Raw genomic sequence first — 23,312 nt, forward strand, 5'->3', positions numbered from 1 at the left:
AGTCAGTCCGAAGATTGCGAGTACAACTCGTGGCTTGAGTGTTGTCAATAATAATAATAATAATAATAATAATAATAATAATAATAATAATAATTTATTCTTTCTGGTTGTTTGGTATGTCTCAGCTGCTTTATTTTATTTGGCCATGGCTAAAGTTTGTTTAGTTATTAATACTTTTTCAGCCTAATTATGGCCTCCCTTACTTGAACTGGAATCTCTCTGGGTCTCATATTTAAAATTACAGTGTTAATTATGAAATACAAAGTCAATATTTCTGCTTTATTTATATTATAACTGCTTGATTTACCATGGAATAACAAGAGAACAGGCCTTGCCTAGCCATGAAACTGCTTGTCAGTTAATTGTCCAATTATTTCTGAGCCACTAAAATCAATTTCTTAAATTCCTAAATAGTTAATATAATCTTTGCAAACAAACAAATATTGAATTAAAGCTGGAATCCTGTGCTTCAGTGACATATTCTTCAATTTAAAATCTACTGTGGTGGTGTACAACTATGATAACAGTGTCTCAAACAAATTATGGATCTAACATTCATCTTCAGTCTTCTAGTATTTTGTTTATCTAACAAAGAACTGATAAATATGACATATTTAAGACACGAATGAATATAATCAACAGGCATAGCCTTACTGACAGGCGTAACTAGATTGTTATTAACTGCATCCTGTTCAGGGGTTCTAGTGTTACAGCTTTGGTATGTTGTTTGATATTTTCAGGCTGGCTCATTATTACAATGACCAGAGTGAACCAGTTGTAAGCGCATTACTTTCACAAGTGCTTTTTCTGCTATTGTATATTGAAATACCTGTCGACTGGGCATGAGCGTAAATAAATTAGTCAATGAAAACACAAAAGTATGGAAAGAGCGATACTCAATTCCGTACTGTTTAGATATGGATTCAGCATTTCAGTACCTTCATATGATGTGAATGTGGGTGGAAAGAAAGAAATATTTCAGTGATCTTGCAAATAAGATGTAAATGTAAATAAATTCTGTCTGTATTCCCGCTTGGCTAAATTCACACATAATTTTACTGAGGATATAATAGGAAAAGAGTGAAACTGGTTGCTCTTACTCGTTTAAATTGCAGTTTATACGCTGACCACATGAGGGCAGCAAACACCACTTAATAACAAGTCTCAGCTTCCCAGTTCAGGAGCATGAGGAAAGTTTCATGAAGTCAGAGCTGTGACCATAAAGACATCCTTTCACAATGCGTCAGGGGACGAAAACAATGCATTACGAAAGGAAAAGGATTCAAACATCAAAACAAACAAAACCACAGTCATTGAGGCAAGCAGACCACAATACGAGGAGGAGGCGTCTCATGCAGAGAGGCCGCTCCCGAGCTGGGCTCTGTAGCCCACTGCTATGGGGAAAGAGAGTCAAACACATCAGCGGGGTTTGCCTAGAGGAAGAAACACACAGTTAAAGTCCATGTGCAAGGCCACAATGACAAGGGCCCGAGGCTGGTACACTGCGCACAAAGGACAATATTAGCCACAACAGCCAGTTTGTTTGTAGAGTGGTTGCAGGTCAGCTTGGTAGAAAATGTACATTTGACAAAACACTCTTGAAAAATAAATGTCACCCTGTCTGTATTCATTTTGTGAGGCACCACAGTGGTAAGGACACAAAGAAGTGCGTCTGCCATAGGCCATCGCATTGGCTTGTGATGATATACTTGCCGCTTCGTCTGTGTCTCTGTGAGAACATTCCCACTGAAAGACGAAATGTAATGCTTGGCGCGTGATTGACAAGTTGTAGCCGTGCAAAGAATTTCAGTGGCTCTGCTCCTCTGTATTTACTGAGAAGCTGACTCTTGAATTTTAACAGTTTGTTTCATGGGAATTCCTTGTACTGTCGCTGTTTCACAATCAAAAAGAGGATTCAAAGCACAATAAAATTACATTTCTCAATATCCTTTGTAAAGCAATAAACAGAAAACTGCTGAGCATGCAAGTTTGTTTAGCACAGATTTGGTAGCATGTTGCTTGGAATTCACATATTTAAAAAAAAAAGGAAAATGACATAGGAAAGACTTCTTTGGCTCTGTTTTATTCAGATTTGTATATTTAAAGATTTATGGACAACATTAAAATACAGTCAAAAATTTGTGGATGACATTTACAGCTATTTACTTGACTCACAAAAATCAGCGTACAAAAAACCCCCAACACTGATACACATTTGACAGGTAAAAAAATTCCCTGACGTTGGGCCCTTTAAAAACCAGGTGAAAGTTAAACGCTCTGTATTTATGGGGGATTGGCTCGCTCTCATGAATAATTGCTTGTTTGTGTTTTTTCAACCTTCAATAAAATTCTTCAGGCTCTATTGGCCACCTCTGTTGTTCAATTTTTGATAACAACAATCAAAACAGCGCCGTGGTGGGTTGGGTGAAGATCGATAAGCCCACTCAACTCCACCGCCATCACATGTGCGATGAAGACAATAGCTGGAGTGAAGATGTATTCCAACTCAAATTATCAATACAGTTCATGATCTTTGAGAAAAGAAAAGCTCCAGGAGCAATGGTTAATGGTGTTATTTTCTTTGCGCATTGTCACACTGTGTCCACTGACAACCCCCTGCACCCCAAATACACACACTTTTACGTTCACAGGACACACACATGCCCTGCAGCTGTGTGTGGTAGCGTCTTTCTCCTATTAACCAGGCAGCCTTAGAATCAATAGAAAACATAAAGAGGCCTAATCTTTTCAGGTGCTTGGTGCTGATTGCCTATTACACAATAATAACACACCTTGAATCTCACAGAGCACGAGAGACAGAGAAAAACTCTCACCTCATTCTAATGCACTTAAAACAGCCACAAGCCAGTCGCACAGTAAATCTATAGGTTTGCAGTGGAGCAGATGGTTTCAGCTGTGGCCTTTATGAGGGCTGTTAGCTAGCGTGCTTAAAGAAATTCTACCAGAAGCAATGACATATCAGAGGATACAGTTTATCGCTACATGGAATGAGACACTACCAGTGTCTCCTTTTGCAAACTCCAGTCTCTTGTTGTTTGGCACGCAGCTTTAGGTTGTGGAAGTTCCATACGCTTTGTCTCAGAGGTAGAATAACAGCTGTTGCAGTCTATGTCTCCAGTGGAGGACAAAGGGGATTACCGGCCTTCATTCTGGGGTCTGAAGTGGACTAAAAACATCCTCAAAACCACACACTGTTAAAACCACTTGCAGGCGCATACGGCTTTGCTTTTCAACAACGAGCTGTAAAACAAAAAAAACAGTCAAACATTAATGAGCAGTTACGCCGTTTTTCTTTTTCCACATTCACTGATGTCCTGTTGTAAGTCATTAGGTGTTAGTCTGTCAGTGTCTTCCTCCAGAAAAGCTCCACTAAATTCCAGAGCTGTGTATGGCTTCAGTCTGGCTGTTGACTCTGGCTGAGATTCTATAAACTGAGCCAGCAGGACAGGTGGAAGATCTGGGAGTCAGGCAAGTCCAGGACTGGAACCAGTGCTATGGATGGACTGGACTCTGCTACTGAGCTTCTTAAAGTTTCCTCAAGTCCTGAAAAGTAGATTTGGGGAGGTGGGTAAAAGGGTGAGGACAAGAAAAGCATTAGTTTCATTAAAACTTTCGCAGGAGTTGAACATTATGTTCTCATGTAGATGCCCCACTGGGGGTGTCCCAGGACAGAGGCTACATTTACCCTTCGACCAGGGAACACGGCCCATTTACAAATTATTGGCATTCTTAAATACTTGGCAGATTGCAGCTGCCCACCCCCACTTCATTCACCTTCCTGCAGTGCAAGCATATGGTCAAGCAAGGACTGATCTCTAGGCTACCCCTCCCAAATTTTGAGACACATATGACCAAACACATACACAGACACATGCGGCCTACAGGGGGCTAAAGGGGTCTCAATTTGCCCTTTTGGACAATTGAGCAGCTTGTTGGGAGTATCTAGTGGACTGCATCCTTTACTCTTGTTGAGTGGGGATATTAGGAAACTGTGTTGGGGCTGTCACTCAGCTTCGCTGGAGCTGAGACATGTTGTTAGAGCATGTGTATGTGTGTGTGCGCGTGCGTTTGTGTGTGGCTACAGATGAACAGTGGACATGTGAGAATTCTTTGAGTGTCTCAGAGGCTGTTCTTGATGACAGCCTGTCTATGTAGCAGTAGCCAGCTGGGATTTTGGTCCTTCCCTCATCTGCTCTGTGCACTAATTGATCACAAGTGTTCCTGTCGCATGGTTGACTGTCCTGCATTATTTCTTCTGATTTAGCAGCACGTCGGATGAGTCTTGGGTGTGGTCACTACAATCCAGCAAGGTCGTAGAATTAAACATCTGGGAAACACGCTGCCGTAAGTGTAGCATCACAGACCTTACTTATGTTACATTAGCAATTATATTTGGCAAAAATAAATTCCTGATGATTTACCTTCAACCTGAGTGGTCAAAAACAAACTAGTGCTCTTTTAATAACATCTACTAGAACTATATAGTACTCTGTGACATCTGTATGAACTTCTAAAAAGAGAAATCAGGACACAGAGGTTACAAGAGTAGTTCTGCACTATTTAATAATCCCCATTCTCTTTCATTTGAAACACACACAGCATGTCAGACATCCTTACAAAGAGCCCACACACCCTAATTAGCTAATATGCACTACAGCTTAAAATGCCCCCACTGAACATAGGCCTTTTGTGTGGGGGGGCATTAAAAGCCTAAATATGTGTTATCAGAGCATGTGGCACACCCTGGGAAGCGGGATCCTCTAGAGATGGCAAGCTGACAACTGAATGAGCTATGGCGATCACAGACAGGGGATGGTTTTATTAAGAGAAGAAACATACCCTTCATCACACCTTGTGCGCTAAGCCTGTTTTATGTCAGGATGTTTTAATCTTTGTACCAATGGATAGGAAATAATTGTGCTCTCTCTTTGAGAGTCACTTTCAGTGTCTGTGTGCACAGATATGCATGGATGGAAGTGCAGGAGGGGGGTGAAGGTGACATGAATGACCACGCAATTTTTTGTGGGGATTTTTTTTTTGGTCTTTTTAGATAAAAAGTGAGCAAAGAGAGAGTGCCTCTTTCCTCCTGTCCCTATAAAAGCTTCTGTAAAATTCACGCAAAGTCCGATGAGTACTTCCCATCATATACCCAATCCCCTTCCCCTGGTCTCTTAGCCCCCCGCCCCCCTTTTGGGGGCTACATGGGGAGCCTCATTGTGAGGCTCAGTGGACAGAAGCTGTAAGATTCAAAAAGCCATCAAATTAGCATAAGATGAGACTAAACCATCTACCCAAGAGGACCAGTCATTATTCTGCTTCACGGCAAACACACAGGGAGCTGAAAAGGCTGTTTTCAAAACCAAAACATTACTAATGCCCACAACACCCTTTTATGCTAAACATTAACAGCCATTTTGTTTGAAGCGATTAATACATAAATATTGTAAGCCTAAGTGAATAGAAGGAGGGGTGTCAGTGAAGGCTGTGGTGGGGAGGAAAGAAAAGGGGTCTTCCTGTGTGGAATGGATAATGCCTGCTGGGGTTGTGGGGCTTTTAAGCCGTGGCTAAGGCCCAGAGCCAGTGGTTTTTAGTTGTGCTACACTGACTTCCAAACTGGTCAAATTAACCGGTAAACGAGGTGGTAATTAGCAAGTGTTGGCTCATGAAAATTGTTTATTTAGTCCGAAGAGAATAAAGAGAGAAGCCGAGGAACCGGAGGAGCACAAGGCTTGCACACCTCTCTTTAGCAATCTTTCTATGCTAACGCCAAACCACATGACTTCTTGTAATGTGAAAGTTTTCTTGTAAAAATGAACCCACAGAGAATTACCGCGCCCAGCTGTAGCTCTTGTCAGTTCTGCTGAGGCTTACATCGTTAAATTACCTACATTTTATTTTATTCAATTTCTGTTACTCATTATGCAAAATAACGAATTTGTTTCTAATTATATATATTTTTCTTTTATTGTAAAATAAGACTATTTAGGTCCATCAAAAAAAAAAAGATTTATTTTCTTGAGTTATGAGGTTCTATCTTTGAAGGAACCTTTCCATCGTAAGTAACAAGTTGAGACAAGATGTTTAAAGGTTTCATTCGAACCATATGTCATGTCTATCAACTGTGAATCCTAACGCAACCAAAGAAAGGAGGGGGTGTGCAGTCACATTTTGCTCCAGTGGTGTCTGTCTGCCCGCTGTCAGCGGCAGTTGCAGCACTGTGACTGCTTGCGCCAGAGGTGTTACTTTTCCTCCTTTGACTTTTTGGATTCATCACCCAATGAGCACAGGCTGTGACCCATAAAAAAGCCCACGGGTAAGCTTCCAGGGCTTAGTTGTGCATGTGCTGTACGGGAGCAAATTCTACCTCAATGATGAGTCAGTAAATGGTTTGAGGAAAGCAGTGTGTGCGGTCCATAATCAAAGAAACAAACATGTCAAGGGTAAATATCTAGGTTGAGCTTGCTCCAGTTCACAAATGACCCGGTAACACGGCTAACAGTTTCTATTAAAACAACAAAATCTGGAAAAACAAGCTTTTCCTTTTGTTGTGGATGACACAAGAAACAAATGGAAAGAGTTGTATATCATGAAACAATGTTCAGTAGCAATTATATAATTAGGTAAAAAAACAAACAGCTCTGCTTGGCTGGCACACATATATCAAGACGTATTCTCAACAGAGCAACCTTTTTCTCATTCATATCTGGTAACTGTAATTTCACATCCTCAAAGTGATGAGTTATGTCAAAGCTAAAAGTGACAGTAAGATGGCTGGTTTGGCACAAACTCAAAAATGTTAATTAACTGCTTCAGAGATGACTTGACAACTGAGCCTATGTGATCGATGTGCTCATCGCCCTTTTTCCCTCCGAGAGAACATCTCTCAGGATAAAACAAATACCGCTCCACGTTTGTCTTGACAAGAACCTAGAATCCTGGGACGACGATATGGCGGCGTATGAAAGTGTAATGATGACAAAAGACTGCCAGCTGCTTGGGTTACTGTACACAGTGCAGACACAACAAATGAGTTATAATAATTAAACACAGGAAGGAGTTGAGATCCTCAGGAGAGACTGTTTCCTTCAATACTTTATGTTGACTTAACCAGTGTCAGCTCAAACTTTCTTTGAAACAAGAGCGCAGAGAGAGACAGCGAGTCACTTTGTTTTCATTAATACAGTGATGTGCAGCTTAACTCAGAAGAGCAGTATATCTCACACGTGTTCCTTCTAACAAAGCAGCCTATTTAGGATAAATCCTCTTAATGGGCGCAAATATTGGATCACTTTAAATGCATGTATGTGTGTGTGTGTAATGTTACAAGTGAAGCCCGTGACATACCTTTAACAATCTGCTGTGCCAGTGAGTGGCTGCACTTGAAGAACACCCTAGCACACTGTGGCACCAGCTTAGCATCCATCTTCTTTGTGGCTTTCCTGAATGCAGTGCCAACTTCTTCTGTTACATGCTTTACATCAGTGGCCTCCAAGTTATCACCATGGACAGCCAGGAAAAGTGAAAGCGAAGCACTATGGCTGTCAGCAGACAGTAGAGTGTAACACTCTATAGATCCACAGGCTATCTTTGTAGTCACGTGACAGGAAGTCCTTTGGGTGGGATCGTCACGAACTGCAGTTGCATGAAGCTCAACGGCTGCACCCTTGGGCAAGGCAGGTACCACAATGACCAATAACGGCACACGTCTGATCGCAGAGTCCCACAACAAGTCCTGCAATGTAGACAGATGGTACTGAAATGAATTGGGTGGCAAATTATATACTATGTTGTGTTACGCACTACAATCAAATGTATGGCCCTCCTGCTGAGTTTCACGCTGCGTCTTCGGAACAAAAACACTACTCCATCAGCATTATCCCAAATGCTACCACACGGCAGTAGGACAGGCTTTTTACTTGAAAGACTGACAGACTATCAATTAATGTGAGACTGGGAGGTGACCCTTGGTAATGATAGTGTACAAACAATTCAGAAAGAATCCATCGTGCTTGCAGCCACCATGAATAAAACACATAAATGCATTCATTTGAGCTTCATGCACTGACATGGCAGGTCCTATCAAAATGACTTCTCACCTTTCTAAGAAGATCATCCACAACATGTGACGGCAGTTTCACCGCACGCATTTAGAGAGAAATGGCCTCCAATTTAACTACAGGGCCAAAATTTCTCCTTTTTTCCCCTCCTCTGGACTGAGGGCCATTAGCACTAACAAAATGTCTTGGAGCAGTGCTACAATGTGGCCCTCTAATAATACTTGGCTGTGGCTTCATCTGCTAATGGGAGAGAAATGAGTGTTTTATATAACCGTCATTTCAGTCAGAGTCGATAGGGCAAAAACACTTAACCCCCCCCCCTTTCAATTTGCTGGATCAATTTTCATCCACTTACACCCCACTTCGTAAGTGCAGAATAATAACAGGTTACTTACATTTTATTTTGATATTCACTCACAAAAAGAAGAAATCATTGACAAGCCACATGGCGGCCTCTTTGTCCCTTCAGCAGACAAACCTGTCATGACCCAAACCGCCACATTCACTGAAGCAGCACTTACCTTCAGATTAAACTTCAGCAAATGCTTAATTGTGTATCAACAGCTAACCTCTTGACTTGGAGAGTTAGAAAAAGAAGAAAAAAAACATGAAAAATGCAGCTGTCCACAATGAGTGTGTGTAAAGAGGTTAGGTTAAGATTTCGCTACTCTTTACTGATTTTGAAGAGCGCTAGCTTGCAGTGATCAACAATAACAATCTCAGAAGGAGAAGCAGAACAATTACCATGTGATCTCAAGCCTCTTAGCATGTCAGACAAAGTGACAGCACACATACGTGTCCTATGCTTTGATAAATGTTATATTAGCACTTCTGGCTCAGGCTAGGTATTTTCCTAGAGGGAACTGGTTCTCCACTTGTCAATAGTGATTGAACATAGGACTGAGAGCTGAAACTGAAGAGAAGAATGACAGGACAGAGGGGTCTTGCTCAGCCAGGCTTAAAGGCCACCCTGCGGGGCCTTGAATGCTAAGATGCTATACCCCACCGACTGTCTACAAGGAGATCGGAGGGACTTCAGCGCAGTGCTCTAGCCTCTGGCAGGACATTATTGTCGCAGCAGAGTTGCTGACTTTCTGTTAGAGCTGTCTGTTAATGTTACATCTACTTCATTTTGCCTTTTTGTAATCGATGTACCACAATGTTAGAATTCATGGGATGTTTATTCAGCGGTTCTGTAAATGTGTTTAAATCGCAAAATTGTGTATGTTTCTGCATTTGTGTGTATGATCTGTGGATGCGGATCATGCTTCTCTTGCAGTGGACTGAGAGGGGAAGAACTCACGTCTACCTGGGGAGAGGTTATTAATGACATTAAACTAATAAAAAATCTAATTTGATATATGGTGGAGCTGAGTGCTGGAGAGGCAAGTGGGGCAGGCTGACAGGTGGCTGCGTGTAGATGGTTCAATTCTGCTATACGCAAGCCACTTAGCACGCTCATTACTTCATGCCAATTCATTTCCAGGGCAGGCAAACACTCCCCCTGTGCTCTCTCTGTAGGCAGCAGGTAAAAGCATATAGTCTGAATCTGCTGCGCTCAGCTCTCCACACTGATGGGGTGTGACCTGCTTCTCCTTATGTTTGTTTTCTTTCTCCCCACTTTCCTCCCTCTAACTCACGTCCATGTGCCTGGAGCGTGTGCAGGGTTGAAGGGCCAAGAGGCGTGAAAGCCGAACGGTAAACACGGTAATAAGGAAGTGGTGTAAAGGCGGGGAACAGCAGGGAGCTGATGGGACTTGCTCTGCTTAGCCAGTTCCCCTACATTTCCTGCCCAGCAGGATGCCTTCAGCATGTGGTTCTATGCCTCAGCACTTACTGTAGTGCTGTCAGTCTGCTATAATATCCCTTCCCATTCACTCCCTCATTCACTCTTCTTTTCTCAAGATTCCACTCTGAAGCTCATCAGACTGTTTTTGTAAATGAAACACACAGGGCCATGTCAGTGAGGCGAAAAGTGGAAGAATATGAGGGTATTTCAAAATCACAGCAGAGGCCACAGTTCCTTAAATCTCCCGTAGTAAGCATGTTTACTGTGGTGTACAAAAAAGAAACTTTGTACACTGCAAATTCAGCGTTTTATTGCCAAATTTCAAAACCAAACATTTCTTTAAGAACGTCTCGTCTTTTGCAAAATAACTCGACGTTTGTGCATGTGCAAATAAAGTTCCATTTAAACCTTAATAGACAAAAAAAGAGAAAAACAACAACAATTGAAAGCTGCCATGCTTTCAGAAGCTATTGCTGCTAAACAAAGGGATGTCTGTTTAACATTTATTGACTTATCACATCAACATCTCCCTGTTCATCAACCCTTCTGCACACACATGCACACAGACAAACAGGCTCTTTGTGGTTTAATGCACCGTAAATACAATTTCACACTTGTAGCGACTCCAGTATGCTCCCAATTAACCCTGCAAGCTTCTTCATCCACCTGATTAGAGAAATTATCAACGCACAACAACAACATGGCCCTTTAGCTTCACAAACACACTAGGCACTGGTGTTTCTTAATATTATAAAATTGCACTTCACAGGTCTGCTGGGCCTTTATATCTTTGCATATAAAAGACCACATAATCCAACACATGTTTTTCTAACTATTTTTTAAGTGTAATATCTTAACAGTTTTTAACCTCACACAGCATGTTGTTATTATTTTTTTTGCTAGTGAGATGCATATATTTACATATCATCTGTATCCTTTTCCCCTAAAACTATTTTGAGCTTTGTTTTGAAAAGGCTTTATAAATTTGGTTTAATAAGTCACTAACTTATAGCTACTCATAATTTAAGCACTTGTCTTTGTTCTTTCGTGTGTTCCCTGTATTTCTTCTGCTGTGTGTTATAAATCTACAGCACAGAGAGCAAAGTGTAGGGGTCAAGGGAAGATGACATGTCAAAAGCTAGACCAAAGACAAAAGGTGATAGAGCACAGAGTTAGGCTAGTAACCCAGCACCCTGCTTATAGGTGAGGCACCCTGATCTGTCAAGTACTGTTGTTTAATTTGGAGTCAGTTGAAATTAAAATGTGGTCTCCTGGTAGCAATCCCAGGTAAGTTGAATGAATATTTTCATTGTTCTGACACATTGCTTGGAAGGAGACCAGATGGCTGGAGTTGTACATCTTCAGTGACCTCTGATATGAACCTAGTCCGGTTGCCCCCTAAAGCTTTGTCCTCAGTTAGCCCTGTTATTATGTGAATGACTCACTCAGTACTTCAAATTTCCACTACACTGTCAATGCTTTAAAATTCTATTCCAATGTGAGTTACAAGGACAAGCAGAACAACACTAACCTAATCACTATACTAGACTTATCTATATGACATGTTTATATTTTAGAATTCAGAAATTTCTAGTTTTATATATACGACTGCAGGATTTAAATAATATTTGGAATTTTATATTCTGGTATACTACTAAATACTGTTAACTGACATGATGTTGACATTCTCTATCCACTCTTTAACAGTGTTCGCCACTCCACCAAGCCACATGTTGGAGGTGGGCTCCTGCATTTCTCCCTAAGGCCCTATTCCCATGGCTAGAGAGATTACTGTGGGAGGAGAAGGGCTGCCAAGGGAGACTGGAGCCCCTATTAGATGTATGGAGCGGCGTTGTAAGCCTTGGCGGTAGAATGAAGGGAAGGATGGAGGGAGGTGGCAGGAAAGAGGGGTAAGGAGGGAGATAAGCTGCTCTGAGAGTTGAACGGAGCTCCAAAATGGTGTGTGGGGGCAAAGGATTAGGGAGGCTCTGAGGAAGACATCTGCTTCTGTGCCAAGCTCCACATTATCAAAGACACCAGCGTTTCCCACATCATCAACTTTTCATGAGTGCACTCACTGGTAAATATCAGTAGCAGCGGCTTGGGTCTCAAGGGGGCAAAGAGGGGCGAGAAATCTTGCCTTATTTCACAACTATAAACCACAATTCTGAAAGGCCTCTCTGAAAAACTTGGATACCAAATCAAGTTTCTCTTCTTTTACTTATTCATTGATGCATGGATCCCACTGTCTTGTAATCCATTAAACATGTGTTCATCTTATGTGGGTGTAACATTTTATAAGTATGATCAATATTTCCTCTGCATCCATGATAAAACAGTCAGACATTGCTCTGGCATAAATTTTAAAAATAAAAATCTCACTCCAGAGTGACTGACCTTCTCTCCTTCTGTGGCTCTCAGCATGCTCTCCCAGACGGCACGGATGATCTGGATGTCTTGGTGCCTTGTAGTGTAGCAATGGGCCTGGACAACATGAGCCAGAGTCAAGCTGCCAATCACAGCTTCCAGAACCTTCTTCATATGGCTGAAGGACAAGCGAGTCTGGGTGTAGGTGGCAGCTTTTACCAACTCCATTTTACAGGGTACCAAAGCAATTTGGCCAGAACAGAACACCACGTCATTGATCTGGAGAAGAAATATAAGGAAAAATGTTACAATGGTATGGTAAAAACCCAGACTAAGCATTAACAACCCACTATGTTAGCTGGGCATATTGAAGGCTGTGTGTGGACAGATATTATCAATAGGTGGAGTGATGCAGATAAATTTAAGCATACTGAGAAATCAGCAGGGTGCATGCTAGAATCTGATGGAACATTAGCCACAAAATGTGATATCCATGGATTAAAAAGAAAATAAATCTTAGTTTTCATTATGTTTCACGTAAGGGATTGGTTCAATAGATACAGTTGCATTTTTAGATGTTTTAATAATTGTAGCATATTATCTTTCTGTGGATTTAATATCTTGATCTCACATATAAAAACTAAGAAGGAGCAGAGCATTTCTAGCACCAGCCACCTGACAGGAGTCACTGCTGAGCACCAGAAACAGTGGGGATATATGGTGTCAGAGTTTGCTTCAAATTAACTGATATCAATATCTATTTTATTAGCAAAATTGTAATAAAAGACAAAAAATTTAAAAATTTCTCCTGCTGCTTGGTAGGAGGAGCTAAAACTGCTCTTTTGAAGCTGAAGGTTGCCAATGCCTGCCATAGTCTAACCTAGCAATCCACTGGATCCATCTATCTTGCACAGTTAATCTGGGTCCAGGTAATGGAGGAGCAAACCAAGTAGAAATGCACTTTTCTCTGGTCCCTGCCTCCAGCTCCTCTGCTGAGATAATGTGGCGTTCTTAAGTCAGCCAAGAAACATAATCTCAGAATATCCAGCGTGTCCTTGATCCATCGTCTGAGTCTCCTCTTGATTGAACATGCCCAAAACACCTCACCTAAATGCTGTCCAGGTGGCATCCTAGATGCCAGAACCCCCTTCATATGGAAGAACAGTGATAGACACCCTTTTAAGGAAGCCTTTTTTTAACTATTAGCAGAGAGAATGAATGTAAAGTGACCAGTAAATTCCCTGCCTTAACATACAGACTCGCTTCTCTTTTTCCAAAACGATACAGCAATTGCAGAAATTGAGATAAATCATCCATCTCCCCATTCACTTTGTGTCCAAGACAATTGAACTCCACAACTTGAGGTTCTTCCCAAAACTCAATAAGGCACTTTACCCTTTTCAGATGAGAACCATGTCCCTGTTAGTTCTCATTCAAACCACTTGGCAAACCCAGAGGTCACTGCTCGATGAAACCTAAGGCAGTTAATGGGTTTAACTACATGTCCATAGGTGTGAATGAGAGTATAAATGGTTGTCTGTCTCTCTGTATTAGCTCTGTGAGAGAATGGTAATCTGCACATGGTGTACCCTGCATGGATGGATGGGTGGACGGATGAAATTATCATCAACATGTATGGAGGAGGTCAGTAAAGAGGTACAACATCTGGAAAGCATCTAATTGGCAACAGCTTCTTTTTTAAGCGTTTGTTTTTCTATCCACGCAAAGAACGTGGATAGGAAAACACAGAATGGAACAACATCAGTCATGGATTGACCTCCCCAGACCCCGAATCTAAACATTATCGAAGCAGTATGGGTTCATCCTAACAAGAATTCATGACTAGTGGAGCCCCAACGACTATAGAGGTCCCTGGGATGGATTTGAACCCACGATTGCTGTGAGGTGCTAGTGCTACCCACAACACAACTATGATTCATGATCTCAAAATCAAAATCCCAGCAGAGACAATGGAAACATAAAAATAAGCACTGTTTAAGACGTGCAATCAGTCCAATTCAAAAAGTTGTTTTATTTCTCTAAAAAAGTACGATACTGAAAAAGGTGCTATAATCAGATTAACATTAATTATAAGCATGTTTGATTAGCAGTGAATTAATTAACAAGTTATGCCCCCCCATTTTCAGCATCTTATCACCAACCATTCTCATTTCACAGTTCTTAAACAAGCTGTTTTTTAGTGAGAGGTCTGCCAATATATCTCAGTGGCACCAGTGTTATTTATAAGCATAATTAACTTAATAAGCTCAATTTTCTTTTAATACCTCTGTTAGAAATAAGCTCCTTGCATAATGAAACCTGAAAAAAATCTATCTGTTTAATGCAGAGAGACGAATAGGGCTGAGGAGCGGCATTAAGGAGGTCAGGTCTTTAGAGACCTTGTAGCTCACCAGAGCTCGAGACTGGATGGCATTAGTGCTGGACACTGGCTGATGGTCAATGCAAATAAATGCCGATGATAAGATGAAAATAGCATTACTCTGAAGGATCCGGATCTCCAGGGAGTAGCAGCCCAAGACAAGGTATTCTACTAATTTGCAAAGACCTACTTGGGGGTCATGTATTTAACTGCAAGATTACCAGGGTAAGCATGAACTAAAAGCCATATTTAAAGGTCTTCTTTCACGCTTTCGGTGGCTGCTTTAGTGTGTTATGTTACTATCTTCCAAATGAAAACACTGTTGAACTGCTGGATTGGTGGCCGAGGCTTTTCCTCTGTTAGTTATCTACATCACATGTGCAGACGGTTGCCAGCTCACATGCTTTTGGGTAGCGAGACATGTTTTTACGGTTGGTCTCATGCTCTCACACCGCCCAAACACATCTCAAATGAAGTCTCACAGGTCAATTTGATCAAACCCACAGACAAAGAAGCTTTTAGTTTGGGGTTTTAAAGAATAATCTGTGTTACTATTATGTTGAGGAACTGTTGAAGAACGAGCAGTTGCATTGCAGCCATCTGCAGCACAGGAGAGAGGTTTTTTTTTTACGATGAAGCATGTAAATCAGCTAGTGTAGTACAGTAGACATCCCTAATGAAAAACGAACCTGTAATTTGTCTACGAAGGGCTCTTTGAGATTGGACAACCCCTAAAGTTCTTCTCCTCCACACTCACTGCAATTCAAACTAAACTTTTTCTTGTAGGATTCACTTCTAATTGGTCCGCACAGATGGCACTTTATTTAATCTTGAAAACCTGAAGCAGGCCGTGTACCATTTAGAAATTCCATTTAAAACACTAACAGGACAACATGCTACATAGCCATTTAGAGGTCAGATGCAATCATGGCTATTTCCATAATCAAATGTGCCTTCCATGAATCACAACTCCTGGCCTCACTTTTCAGCTCTGATGAATCTTTTGCTTCCATCTCTGCTGCTGCAAATTACTGGAACAGTGACAAGAGATGGAGAGAAGACAAATGCAAGCAATGTGAGCGAGTGAGGGGGCAAAGAGAGGGGAGATAAGGCCTCCAGTGCTTTCAAGCATTTGGATCAATCACCGGATCACTTACCTGCTACAATGATCTACCCAAGAGCCAGCGTTACTGTGACTGGCTAACATAAAAGCCAGATTCCCACACATCAACAACAAATTGTCATTGGCGTTCCATTTATGAGCCATCAAATGCCATCATATCCACTCCAACAAAGAAGAACTCCATCAGGTTGGATGGGTGGCCAGAATCTTTTAACAAGCTCATCCCCTATGAAAAGACCTCACTTCTTTCTAAATTCATAAAGGCCAGCTACAATTTGTCAATTTGAATATCAAAAGGGTCTAGCATGGGGTCCCTTGGCTGTTAAAGGCAGACTCCCATAGCTGGTACCAAGCAGGTGTGTGATGATCAATTATTAAGGATCCCACTCTGGTTACTCTTAGTGGGAGGTGAAACTGGGGATCTGGGGGGTTTGTGGTGGTGGGGGAACATATTTCTGTGTTGAACCTGGATGGGAGAGAGACAGCAGAGAAGGGAGAGCGAATACTATTTACATAAAATTAACAGTTCAAAAGAATGAGTTCACACACCAATCAAACTTGTTAATTGACTGTCAATGGTGTGTCCCTGAATATACAACACAACTACATTATTCATCTTAGGCCTTGACAGGAAGACAGTCCAATTTGCATGGGTGTTCTAAACGTGATCAACAACCACAATGCCACATGCATTTTTAATAGGCCAGAGATGGGATCCTTTAATATTCATAAGGGTCAAACAATTGCATATGACATTAAACTTTCTATAACAAGGTAAGTATTTTTCAAATGCTAGCCTTAGTGATCTAAATGGCCCGCAGAGAAAAGGGAGAAAGTGCTATCTTCCAGTCTTCACAGTGAATCAATGCTATATGTCCATGTTGGTTCATTTTATTTAAATATCAAATAATATTAGCTATGTATTGCCAAAATAAGGTTGACTGAAAGTTGATTTAATATTAGTCAGTTGGTTCCGAGCTGGTTTTATTTATTTCTTCATTTACCAATGTTTGAGAATAACACGCATCATTAGTTTAAACAACCATGTTGAGACATTTTTCATTATGTAACAATAACTGAGATTTACACAGCTATAATAACAAAACATCAAACTTAAAAAAACCCTTCTTGAACGATCTCTAAGCCGTGCTTCCAATTTACCGAACAACTGAGAAGATAAAACATTTTCCAACTAATTTGTGTTTTTGTGCTGTACTTTACTGACCTTTATTCCACGGTAAAAACAATGTGATTCTTCTAATGAACCCAATGACACATCCAAAGGTCACCAAACTCAAAGACATTTTTTCCCTCTCTGAGAGGCGCAGACAGTAGAACGTATGTAAATGTACTCAGGAAGCGCCTGGCTGTGTCCACTCCCAGTCCTTAACAGTGTCTCGTTTCAGACTGGTGTGTCTGAGGTGTTTCTAATTGCAGTTTGTGTCAAAGGGTTTCCAGAGATGACCAGACAGTGCTAGACTATATTCACATCGGTGTCGAAGCCCTCTGGGCCCCCATCCCGTTGAAGACATCTCCAAGTGTCATTAGCAGAGCCTTGGAATGGTATAGATGAACTAGGCAGGCCTGGATAAAATGACCTGGTATTGATGAACAGTCAGGCTTTTCTGCCTGGTTCCAAGGACAGAGAGGTGGAAAACTGCTCCACCACTCCTATCAGATATGCTAATGGTCACATTTCTCCCCATTGAGACCTCATGCATAATTTAACTAGGAAAATGATAATACAAAATGTGTAAAATAGGTTAGATTAATATGGTGTAACTTTTCCTTTATCCAAGGACATATAACAAAGCTAATGGGGCAATGGCAGTACTATATCAGCTACACTGTCAGTAATTAAATGCAAAATGTAACTAATATTTGGGAAATTTAATTTGTTAAAATGCTGTTGCATGTTTTTTATATAGTGAAGACTAACCACGGAGTAAGAGTAAGTAAAAGGCAACTTGTTCATTGTTGAAGCGTTACATTGCACAGGACTGATGACGATTTTTGAAAGCTGGAAAATGGAACAGAATAAAATGGTAAAATTGTATGATGTGTAAGAAGCACTAGACTACATGTAAACCCACAATACTGCGATTAAATGTTATTTGAAACCCTAAATTGATGTATAAGTTATAAAAAACACTTTTATTGGAAAATTCTTTGGTTTACTTTTAATCCCATATGGAGCATTTTTAATGTGACAAATTTTTCTTTGGTAATTTTCTTCTTTTCTTGAATACTTTAGGGTTGGCAAATAGCTCAAAATAGTTCAAAATCTGGGGATCAAAAACTGAGGTTGAAGTTTTGTTGAATGTATTTAAGTGCATATATTATTCCTGCTTGTTGGCGCAGATTTGATATGCAACAACCGTTTAATCCTTGTGTGGTGGATGGCAGTTTGTCAGGGATGTGTGCTGTGATTTCATCTCAAACTGGCTTCAAGTCAGTGGGGTTCTTTCAGCATTAGTGAATTCAAAGCAGATCACGTCTGGGAGTGGGAAATGATAAGAAATGGGCTCGTGTTGTGCCGCGCCCTGAGGAAATCCTGCCTCTTCTGACACCTCATTTCGAAAATACAAACCTTTCAGGAGAACCACAACCTTTCTCCCTTCTCCCAAATCTTTCACCATGTTAGTCTTCTCATTTAAGGCTTCATGGGAAGGGGAAAAGATATTTGCCTTTTTTTTTTTATTCCCTCCTCTTTTTTCCACTCTCTTTATTTTTGTCATCCTGTTTGTGTTCCAGTTTGAGCCTAACCCCTGTATGCTCAACTGTCAGACGACATCAGTGTTACTTAAACTGCGACATAAATAGCCATATAAATTGCACAAAGAAGAGGCATTTCTGAATGCGTGCTCTCAGGTCTAAAATGGAACATTTATTTTGAAAGCAATCCATAAACATATGTTGAAGACACAGTGACAATTTTAGCAAAATATGCAATATTACGCAAGTATAATGACCCATTGTTGAAGCAATGTGTGGTCAGTCTGAGGGGCACTGGCTATTCCCCAGCCCCCCACCCTCACTAAGCTCATCTGTATTTTTATTTTCTGTCTGTTATGTCTGCCCTACTCCATACACAATGAACCTTGTGGAAGAGTAACACTGCCATGCCAGCTCTAGTCAACTTAATGCTGGTCAGGAGCTGCCAGTCAGTACTATAACCAAGGTCAGAGGAGCTTGACTGCTGGATGCCAAGGGACACACACTGGAACGTCAACAGGCATAAACAAAAGACAAAACAAAAAATGTAAATGCATCTTTCTCCGTCATAAAAAATGTAAACTTAAAAAAATAAAATAAAATATGATGTGTTGTGTTGTGTTTTGCTGGACACATTTATTGCTGCTAAAATGATGTTAAATTTAAGAAATACGATCAAATAAACATAACAAATACCTCAAACTGATGTAATATAATTGTCTGCTGCTTCAGACTACTGTGCCACACCAGAGTTGGGTTGAAAATGAAGAGTGATGGAGGGGCATGGGTTTTCATTGCGTTAGGCAAAATGCCCTGCTGCCTTCAACTGTCCCGACCTCACATTTTTTGACAAATTGGTTGTGAGGCTTTTACGACTGATGCACATATCGCAAAAATCATTTCTGCCAAGCTTCCTCTATGACCTGCCCGTGGGACATGACAAGCCTCTCCATGCATCGCTCTATCAAGCCGAATCTTTCCAGGACAATGCAAATTATGACAAATTCCATCATCCTGCATTATGCGCTTTCCCGCTAATCTCCCTAATTCGAGAGAATCGGGGAGGGTCTCGCTGTTTCAGCTGAGGGGCATGTTGTCTGACTGAATGATGCTGAAACTACAACCCTCATCCCCCGTTCTTTCTCCCTCCCCAGCTGCGACCACCTCGTCTCTTCTGTCTTTTCATATTTTTCTTTTCCGTGAAGCAACATTTCTTAGTCTGGCTGGTAAGAGAAGCGTCAACTTAACCTGGCCACAGAAGAATTATGTCAAAATAAAATGCTATAGCCGTTAAAGTGTAACTGTCAGGAGTGGTGAAGTTAAACAAGTCTGTGTGTGAGTGTATATGAGGTATAACCAGCACAGGACCACGGTGTGAAATGTCTATTCTGCATGACACAGGCTGAATCAATCATTCTGTGTCGCAGCAAAATGAAGCTGCTAATCGAGCGAGAAAAGTCCATACACATACACACATCCTGTCTTGTCTATCCTCTTGAAAATTATTTTTTTGCAGTGGACACAATGTGTAGCTTAGTGTGGAAAAATAAACAACAAATTAAACATTTAAAATAAGAAGACTAGCTGACAGAAATATGATAGAGAAACTGCAGCGCAGAGCAAACTAAATGTATTCCTTCTTCATCTCAACAGATGGCAGTATGACTGCATTAAAAAGGCAGCTGGCACATCAGCCATGGCGCAGATACTGTATAAAGTCCAGTCAAAGCACGGACATTCTGACCAGACAGCATCAGAGTCTCCGTGGATTTTCGTTTCATTTCTTTCTTTCTTTTTTTTGACCAAGTTAAAATATTCACAGAAACAAGCCACAAATACAACTGGTGAATTGCAGGATCGTGGATTTAAAAAGCAAAACAAAAAAAGAAACAATACGAGGAAAATATATTTTTAACATTCACTTGATTCCACTTTGTATTTTTTCATTTTATCAATGAAACGCCAACATAGCTGCAACGTGACATTAATAATATAAAGAGGAACAAATCAAAATCACAAAGATGAAAAAATATTTTAGTAAAAAAGGGCACAAGGATGGATAACGTCAAATAATAAACTATCATGTATTATTCCTACAGTATGAGTATTGTATAATAATATAACACTATAGGAAAATATAAAAAAGCATGGTTGGTAAAATGCACCAAATCCTAGGTGAAAAACCTAGAAGAAAATTAACAGCTGTGTGAGTGCATCAAATTTAGCTCAATGCATTTTGGCATGCAGAAGACATTGTGCAGTCTATATTATATTAAATGAACATCTCAAATTCATCATATATTACCGATACACACAGTGCCTGACATTCTCTTTCATAACATTTCTATAGGAAAAATTAGAAGAAGAAAAAACATAATAAAAGTAAACATGCTGACACATGCCAAAAAGAGGACGCAGTATATTATTCATCTGCAGTACTTTTACCTCAGCAAAGCATACTTTGATGACAATGGCATTTTGAAAAATGAATAACCCAGGTTTGAAGCTACTACTTACAAAAACTGCTCTATGTGAAATTTATGATAGAGTGAGGGTGTAAAATTAAAAAGATGCAATACTCATTTCTAAGCTAGTCACTTACAGCCATGTTTAATATGTTGAACTTGTGGAATAGCTGAAACACAGGCATAACAAATATAGAAATAGCGTATAATGGCAGCTGTATTAAACTCTTTCCAATATTGAATTCAATCATCAGTGAGGGTTAGATTCAATTAATGTTTCTGAGCTGACTGTTTGGCTTTAAAGACTTTGGGTAAGAATAAATTGTTGACAAGGCGGCGGGTTACAATTCCTAATACTGTTACTTATTACTGTCTGCATGTCACCACACTAGCATGTATGCGTGTTGGTCACTGTATTGTTCTGTCTAGATTTGCCACACATGTAGATTTCACAAGAAAAGCGTCTTCCAGACCCTCCCAATCTGTGTGTTTGCATGTGCGAGTGTATGTAGGCCCCGTCAGCTATGCCCTCTCGTCACAGCTGGGGGAAGAAACACACCCGGGCAGCTCTGAATATAGTGGCTAGTTACCATAGTAATGGGATGGTCATACGTCTCTCCTCTCTCAGACAGTGATGGAAGTGGACAGGACACGCTGCCATGCTTTTTATCTATGCATTTGGTATTCAGTTATTTCATTCCACAAATAAAAAGCTAAGCCATCCCACCTCTCCTTTTTCTGTATTCAAATAGATGGGTGAAATGCGAAGTAAATAGTTGGATATGGGGTAATAATTCACACATGGGACTACAAATAATTGATGTGTTTTGACTGAGTGTTTGTGATTGCAATTGTAATAGCGCGAGTGTCTTGGCAGATGTCTGCGGTGGTGGGATCTTTACATGACGCTTTTCAGATGCCTTCTTGATGTCTCTGAACCATTCACCCCTCCACTGCTCATCAGCAGTGACAAAGTGAGAAGCAAACAAGGATGCATTCACATACACACACAAACACATACAGAAATAGCAAACAGCCAAACACACACACACACACACACACACACACACACACACACACACACACACACACGTACCATGTGGTTCTCTCAAATTAAAAAGCAGAGACTACTATTTATCAAGTGTAATCATATTCATACACCACAACTGATTACATTAATCTACATATCATTAAATATTCTAGTGCATTCCCTACATACAAACCCCCAAATGTTATATATATATATATATATATATATATATATATATATATATATATATATTAAATTTCATGAATATATATATATATATATATATATATATTATATATTATATATATAACACAACACACACATGTATATATCCATTTTTTTTTAACAAATTGAAGTTTACTTATTTGTAAAACTACAAAGATGACTGACTTTTGTAGATGCTATCCACTAGAGACACAACTCAATTTCTTGAGGGAATCAAGGTCTTTGTAGCTTTAATATTTAATTGTGTGTAAAGACACACTTACACAATGTGTAAATACTTATATTAATATATTGGCATCCTTGTCTGTATACTATGTACATATATAAGGGGAAAAAAAGAGAGACGATAACTGTGGCAATGCTGTCCCTGCTTCCCATGGCTTGTTGACATGGACCAAGGCAGTCAGGCACCAATAATACATGAAGAGCTGTTCAAAGGCAATTAGGATCAGTTGTCATGGCTGGGCCCATTAATGAGTGGGAGTGTGGCAGGGGCCGAAGCAGAGGCACAGCGCCGGCAAATGCGACCGCATGAGAGCCGATGTATTCTGACAGATCCAGTCCTTCCCCTGTCCTCGCCTGGTACAAGCTGATACCAGCCTGTACCCACATAGTGCTGCAGCAGCAGCAGCAGCATAGGATAATGTAGCAAAGAACGTCATGCCTTCTGGAAATGACTACTGCTGCGGTAGGTCAGCCTCCACACAATCACAGCAGGAGAGAAAGGGGGGACAAGGGCCAGGGAGGATAGGGCTGGAAAGAATATAATTACCCTTGCTGCTGTGTAGCGCTTCACATAAAACTGCCTCTTCATCAGATTAAAAAGGTAATCTCCTTTGACCTGTCACATATAAGTGTAGACATTTAGAGGCAAAAATGTACATTCCCCGTGCAGTAGCTCCAGCACGGTCCCTAGACGAAACTATGAACCATATTTCAAAGCGGATATATTCCTCAGGATTATATTTGAGGAGGCAAAGGAAGTCCTGTTTCTGTAATATAGGAGAGATTATGTGTATATGTTGTCTGTATGCAAGTAAATATATGACAACATTTTTTAGGTGTACATTTACTGTTGGTTTGAGATGAAGCGTGTACGCTCGGGTGTTTATTTTGCTTGCCTTTGCATACATATATATA

At 40.5% G+C, this 23,312-nt stretch overlaps 1 protein-coding gene across 2 annotated transcripts in view; it reads right to left on the reverse strand.

Annotated features, from left to right (window-relative positions):
* Nucleotides 1–433: 433 nt before the first annotated feature.
* Nucleotides 434–23,312, reverse strand: part of dph6 (diphthamine biosynthesis 6) — a 59,748-nt gene continuing 36,869 nt past the window's right edge. The window contains exons 13-15 of one of the 2 annotated variants that reach the window (XM_005942646.3): nucleotides 12,265–12,513; nucleotides 7,366–7,753; nucleotides 439–3,564 (exon numbers count right to left, since the gene is read on the reverse strand). In XM_005942646.3, coding sequence (XP_005942708.1) covers nucleotides 3,446–3,564; nucleotides 7,366–7,753; nucleotides 12,265–12,513 — 756 coding nt within the window. In that variant the 3' untranslated portion in view covers nucleotides 439–3,445. Of the gene's footprint in view, nucleotides 3,565–7,365; nucleotides 7,754–12,264; nucleotides 12,514–23,312 lie in introns of both variants that reach the window. The other variant, XM_005942647.3, reaches the window with a different exon arrangement.

This window comes from Haplochromis burtoni, unplaced genomic scaffold (assembly GCF_018398535.1).
Source record: "Haplochromis burtoni strain Fernald_Lab_line unplaced genomic scaffold, NCSU_Asbu1 Contig_89, whole genome shotgun sequence".
NCBI lineage: Eukaryota > Metazoa > Chordata > Actinopteri > Cichliformes > Cichlidae > Haplochromis > Haplochromis burtoni.